We start from the raw sequence: 6,527 nt of genomic DNA, 5'->3' as shown, positions 1-6,527 counted from the left end.
GAGGTATATCTGATTTCATACATCTGAGTAAAAGGTCATTTGAGAAGACCAATGCACTCGAAACTCCTGCTGCTAAATCATAATGATTAGTTATGTGACAATTACCTTTGTGACATTCGAAACATGATTTTTTATTCATCTGCTGTTAAATAAGTAACCGATATGTTTAAGGACCACTGAATACACACAATTCTTGTAGAAGAGCGCCCTCTAGGTTGAAGTCCGGGGATTTCAGTGCTTGCAGTGGTCCAAAGCAGATTATGTGGGTATTGTGAAGGAGCGATTTATGCTCTTCAGGCTCAGCAAAGAGAGTAGAAATCCATGTGTAAATTATATGTGTAATTTAAAAAGAAGAGAGTTGTATAATCTAAAAACACGTATATGATCAGAACTGGACAACAGCATTATCAGGAAATGCTAAACTCCTGAAGTAAAAATTGGATGCAAAGACTTATAAAAATTCGCACTCATGGGTTTCATTCTGTGGAGTTATACATAGGAAGAAGTTTTGTGTGCATGAATAACACCTACAGGTGCACATGCATTCTACTACTCCAGCAAAGGATTAGTCAGTTATGAGCATGTCACCTTGAAAATTCTTCCAGTACAGACTCACTTTTAGCTACTAGATGACTTATAAATCACACACTCCTCTGACATAACAACCATGGGATCCCCCTGTGACCTGAAACTGTACTAATAAAATGAGTAAATAAAATAAAAATAAACTTCAGAACAGTACTATTGCAATCAATTAATGAATGATATTTGAGTTAACTTCATTTTCACCTTAAAAAAGATGGGGGGGTCCTTAATGCTTTTCTGTGATTCTCTGAACAGAACATAAAGGTTTGATTCTTTGTGTGGTCTTATACCCACTCCTCCATGAGCATGAGCACTCCAGACCAGTTGTTGCTACTGGACCATGTAGAGGGGAGAGATGACTGGCAGGACAATGGACTCCCCAGGTGTGGAGTGATTTTAAATAGTGTCAGATGCTATAATGGAGTTAAAAATTCACATATCTGTAAGGGTTGGCACCAGCCCGAGGCCCCCCCCCCCCCCCCCGACCACCAGAGGGAGGCCTCGAGTCAACCACGCTACTAATCAGGCTTGAGGCCCAACAACTGGGCAAGACCTTATATAAGCCCAGTCACCCAGTCCTGGGTCTTTGCGAAAGTTTTGAGCCAAGCTCCTAGCCGGCAGCTTCAGATATTGAGGTCTGTGAACCCTTGTGCTACACCTGGTTTTGTTTGGGAAGTTTTAGTTTGGTTTTCCCCAGTACATCGGGGTTGCCATTCTTCCTGTGGCGTCCTTTGTTCTCCCTTTTTTCCATGTGTGGTGTTTATTTTTGTTTTACCTGATCCAAGCTCTAACTGTTCTGCACACAGGCCCACCATCATTAGTGGCTCCTTACCCAGTATGCTGTTGGTGTCGTCACCTAGCTGACTGGGGTTCAAGCCCACCTTACAATCTCATTACACATCATTATGCCAAGTGAACCAGTGTATTTTTTTTTTACAGGGTGGTACTATACACATTGACAAATAAAAAAAATTAAATTAATTTCATCTTAGGTTTTTATGCAAAATTATAAAACATTTATTCCAGATAAATTTCTCGTACACACCTTAAATGTGTATTATAGCACAGTTCAGATGAATATGTGGTTTATTAAGATGAAACATCAACACAGTTTGTGAAATAGACAATTAGAAAAAGGTTGAACATTCTCCTTTGGCAAAAAAAAAAAAAAAAAAAGGCTTGCCAAAAAAAGAGCAAAAGGATCTCTTGTCTGCTGACCTGGGATCAGTAACACTGTGTTTATGTAGCCCCCATACAGAGGAATAAAGGGGAGCAGGTGCAGCTCTCTCCTTAAATGGTAATGAGCCACGTCATGTGACGCAGGCAGGAGCCAACAACACAGGCTCACCAGGAAAATGGAGGCAGGGCAGGCATAGAGAAACAGGCAATGCAGCTTCAGCAGCACAGGGCAAATATCCCCGAGAAGTGATGCTTTAGACCGTCGGCACATTGGAAACCATGAGATTTTGCGAAACTACAGAATAGCAGGCTGCCGATAAAAAGAGGAATCAAAAAGTCGTCATTTTTTCTCACCTTATACGAGAAGGTAAGTGAAAGAGCAGCATCGATCCTTTCTGTGTTTGGTTTCTGTTTGTGGCCTTTTAAGAAATCAGGTTGCATCATTGTTAAAGGAATATCTGTTTCTCTTTTGGCAGGTTTAGAAATAGTGTTCTGCTACATTACGAACAGTGCTCTTCACTGAGCAACGCAACCGAAAAAAGGCATCAAAACAAAAGCCCTGCTATAATGTGATATTGCATTAGGAAAATATAGTAATATAATATACTTCTTCCTTAACAAAAGGTTCATGCCTCTGAATGGTAGAGAAAGAGTAAACTAGCAATGATGCAAAAATAAATAAATAAATCAGTGTAACAGTGGTTCGTTGTGTTTAGTTAACAGACATTCCAATAGCTATGCCTCTCTCTAGCCTTTCATTCTCTATCCTTTCATTCTATCCTTTCATTCTATCCTGGCTCTTTGAGTGTGTGTGTGAGAGAGAGAGAGAGAGAGAGAGAGAGAGAGAGAGAGAGAGATGGGGGTAGGTTAACCAGTACTTTGTAAGAACTGAAGCAGCTGCAGCAGTCCCCCACACCACTAAGCCCAGCAGGGTGGTGATGATGAGGCGCTCTCTAGCTGCTAATTACCATATCACTCACTCGGCTCCATTAAACACAAGGCTCATTCAGTGATCGGTCAGGGCTATAAGACGGGACAGTTCGGTAAACAGTCTATCTGTCTTCCTAGCTCTTCTAGTCGCCTCCTGGCTTGGAATGTGATGTTGCAGGCTGCAGTTGTCAGTAATTTCGACATTGTTTGTGTGCGTCAGGCCACTTCCAGAGGAGGGCGATATGGAGTCGTCTTCTGTGCTTGGAGAAGGGAGAACACGTAAGTCCACGTTTGCTGTGAACGTGCCCCATCCGAGCTTCAGTCGTAAATAAAAAAGACGGTGTAAACGAACCTTTTATTTTGTTGAGTAATTTCTCCTTCCTTATCTGCCACTATGAATATTAAACACGGCCATGGACCTACAAGCCAGCTGTGGTGGTGATTCTACAATATGCATGACTTTTCATTGTGCAGCACCCCCAAACTCCCTGCATATTGGCGGGGCTGGCACGGGCTCGACCCATCGGAAGCGCCGCACCCTTGTAGCGCCGGACATGAACCTGTCTCTAGACCAGAGCGAAGGATCCCTGCTGTCCGACGACTTTCTGGACACTCCTGACGACATGGACATTAATGTCGATGACATTGAAACCCCAGATGAAACAGACTCTCTGGAGTTCATTGGCAACGGAAACGACCTAGAATGGGAAGGTCAGTTTGGGAAGGTCAAGTGGGCGTGTGCGCGTGCGTGTGTGTGCGTGCGCGCGTGCGTGTGTGTGTGTGTGTGTGTGTGTGTGTGTATGCACTTGCAGTTACTCTCTGGAGCTTTACTTGCTGGCTGCCAGGCTGAACCATTTCAGTGTTCGTATCGTATGATTCCAGACGACACACCAGTTACCTCTGCTAAGCCAGGGCCCATTGACCGGGCCAGTGATGTCTGCGAGGGCAGCGGGAACGGACGTCTCTGGAGGACGGTCATCATCGGCGAGCAGGAACACCGTATCGACATGCAGGTCATTCGACCGTACGTGCGGGTCATCTCTCATGGAGGTGAGTCCACGTGCCTGGGTTCCCAGTTTCATGGGTAATGGTTGCATTGTGGGTTTTCCCCCTAGTGTACCACTTACCTCTTTTATCGTGCTCTCATCTTGTAGGTTACTACGGTGAGGGTCTCAACGCCATCATTGTGTTCTCAGCATGCTACCTGCCTGATAGCAGCTGCCCAGATTACCATTACATCATGGAAAACCTCTTTTTGTAAGCAACTGATTGTGTGTTCTACATGTGGAATGTTTAAACTGCATTTTGAAGTATTGCCCATGTAGTCTTAATGACCTCTTTGTTTAGCACCGTGCCAGGTGTTATGTTCTTTCAGGCTATCCTCTAATCACAAGAACAGCTCTGGGAAAACCGTGCCTTTGGACCAGTTTTCACTATCCCTTTTTCTTGCTTTGTATATTCCCTCTTTGTAATGTAATCTTTTTACCCCCCCCCCCCCCTTCTGTACTTAGGTATGTAGTGAGTAGTTTAGAGATGCTGGTAGCTGAAGATTACATGATAATCTACATGAATGGGGGAACCCCACGCAGTAAAATGCCTGGCATCAGCTGGCTAAAAAAGTGCTATCAGATGATTGACAGAAGGTAAGTATTCTTCCAACTGCTCATCCGTTAGAATTTTTTTACATGGTTTTGTGCGTGTGCTAATAAGGCCACAGTAAAACAGGCTTGAGTTGACCTTTACAGTAACATGCAGCTGTTTGTTTATAGATTGAGAAAGAACCTCAAGTCTCTGATAATTGCACATCCTTCTTGGTTTATCCGCACTGTCCTGGCCATCTCCAGACCCTTTATCAGGTAGGACCATCATCTTCATTGGTGCCACCATCATCTCTATTCTCAATTGTCAGTAATAGTAATGCAGGCAGAGACTGAACTATGTCTATTAAAATAAACACCTTCATGCGCATTCTTAACTGGCAGCAATACTGTTGCAAGTAGAGACTGTATTATAAGTTTTAAAACAAACATATATTAAGACGGGTCTGTTTTCTGGTTGTAATAATATTAACCCTTATTACCGAGTTAAAGAAATAAATGATTAAATAAATAAATGACAAAAATGATTATTAGTTAACTTTATATCTACCTCAATACCACCAGTTCACTGATGCCAGTATGGGATGATATAATTAACTGTTTAATGGTAGCAATAGTGCATATTGTTTGTTCCATCTTTAATGTGACAAACATTCATAATATGAAAAGCCTCACAAGTGTATTATGTATGCTGTGAAGCTAAACTGTTTGCATAAATTTTTTTTTCTTTGTAAAGTGTGAAGTTCATGAATAAAATTCGCTACGTGCACAGCTTGGAGGAACTGGAGCAGATTGTTCCTGTGGAGAACATTCACATCCCTGAGTGTGTTATACAGTAAGTCCTCTACTTTAGTTATTGCATACACTGAACAAAAGCTGCTACCATTACAATATTGGTGTTTGTGGTTTAAGACTTCTTTCTAGAGTCGTTTGCTGTTTGCCCTTTTCAGATATGATGAAGAAAGGATCAAGGCACGAAAAGAACGGTAATCCTGAATACCCAAATGATATTCACTGTGACATGTTAATGTTGAGATGAAATACCTGTGCTGACTTGAACTGGACAGAATCCCGGGAGCTAATTTACCCATGATGCTCTTGTCTCTTTAGAATGGAACAGGAAGAGCAAGCGCATCAGTCACAAGGACAGGAAGAGTCAGCCATTACAGACAGGTAAGTGAACTTGGAAAGCAGTAATTAATTACTGCAGAATTATTTATAATGTAATTTGTCACCACTTTTATGCTGACCATGGCAATGAATAAAAAAATTTAATATTCTCTCTGTCTCCAGGCCAACTACAGAAACAGCAGTTTCTGAGGAGGAAATGGCAGAGGAGCCCGTCCCGTGACAGAGACAGCTGCAGGGCCTTGCAGAAAAGTCACTGAAATGCTGATCTAAGACAAGCTTCCTCTCTCAGTGTCCATGTATACAAATCATTTACTGTTCTCAGATCAGCAAAAAGGGAAACATTTACTGAACGTATAGAGGGAAGGAAAGCAAGGCACAGCATTCAAAGCTTTCTCACAGCTTCCACTTGGTGGAATGTTTCTTCACCCAGAGAAATGTTTCTGTACTCTGTAGCAGGATGTGTAACCTCCACAGTTGTATCCTATGTACTGAAACTCCCCAGCAATGATCCACCCGTAAATCTGCTGATTTCTGCTTTGCAGCTCTGCCATTGGTCAGTGCCATGTTAAGGAATGTTGCATCACCCACCTCTGAAAATATAGGTGTGTCTTATCAAAAGCGAGGTTTAAAGCAATGCATGCAAAGTTTTGCACCATTGTGATGGCCATTCTTTAAATCATGCACATTTGCCTGGCTGGAATATATCATTATTCTGTTCTGTAGCTTGTTTATAGGTTTTCCATTTTACAATATGGAGGCCTTTTTTGAAAAGGAATGCTTTCTTCCCTGTTATCATGGTTAATTATTGGCTTTTAAAGTGAATGCTTTTCAGAGAAGTGCCAATCAGTACTTGCTGAAAAAGTGGCTTGGCACAGATGTGTTCAATGAGAATTTTATGTTGCCTTATGTTTTGACTGTTTCCAAATTAAACACACCAGTATGTGTATAGCACGAACTTGGCCTTCCATCATTACTTACATCATTATATAATTATATATGTTTAACACGGAATGATATTTCACATGATTAAGTCTTTAAAGATCATAAAAGATTTACATTAATGGAGCAATCAGTTTCTTTTTCTTGTGATATGTATCACGAGGT

At 41.7% G+C, this 6,527-nt stretch overlaps 1 protein-coding gene across 1 annotated transcript; it reads left to right on the top strand.

The window, feature by feature from the left end:
• Positions 1 to 1,914: 1,914 nt before the first annotated feature.
• Positions 1,915 to 6,378, top strand: atcaya (ATCAY kinesin light chain interacting caytaxin a). The gene is made up of 11 exons (XM_027010673.3): positions 1,915 to 2,131; positions 2,915 to 2,973; positions 3,169 to 3,405; positions 3,577 to 3,744; positions 3,849 to 3,951; positions 4,206 to 4,337; positions 4,464 to 4,550; positions 5,029 to 5,127; positions 5,243 to 5,278; positions 5,403 to 5,465; positions 5,586 to 6,378. The coding sequence occupies exons 2-11, from the start codon at positions 2,937 to 2,939 to the stop codon at positions 5,641 to 5,643; spliced, it is 1,020 nt and encodes a 339-aa protein (XP_026866474.2). The 5' UTR covers positions 1,915 to 2,131; positions 2,915 to 2,936; the 3' UTR covers positions 5,644 to 6,378.
• The last annotated feature ends 149 nt before the right edge of the window (positions 6,379 to 6,527 follow it).

The sequence above is a fragment of the Electrophorus electricus genome, chromosome 26 (assembly GCF_041902795.1).
Source record: "Electrophorus electricus isolate QZ-2024a chromosome 26, ASM4190279v1, whole genome shotgun sequence".
NCBI classification, from domain to species: Eukaryota; Metazoa; Chordata; class Actinopteri; order Gymnotiformes; family Gymnotidae; genus Electrophorus; species Electrophorus electricus.
This window is presented reverse-complemented; position numbering and strand designations above follow the sequence as displayed.

Coding starts and splice junctions, on each gene's coding strand:
- atcaya (XM_027010673.3), top strand. CDS start 2,937: ATGGAGTCGTCTTCTGTGCTTGGAGAAGGGAGAACAC. Junction 2,974..3,168: donor GCTTGGAGAAGGGAGAACAC/GTAAGTCCACGT, acceptor TTCATTGTGCAG/CACCCCCAAACTCCCTGCAT. Junction 4,338..4,463: donor TATCAGATGATTGACAGAAG/GTAAGTATTCTT, acceptor GTTTGTTTATAG/ATTGAGAAAGAACCTCAAGT.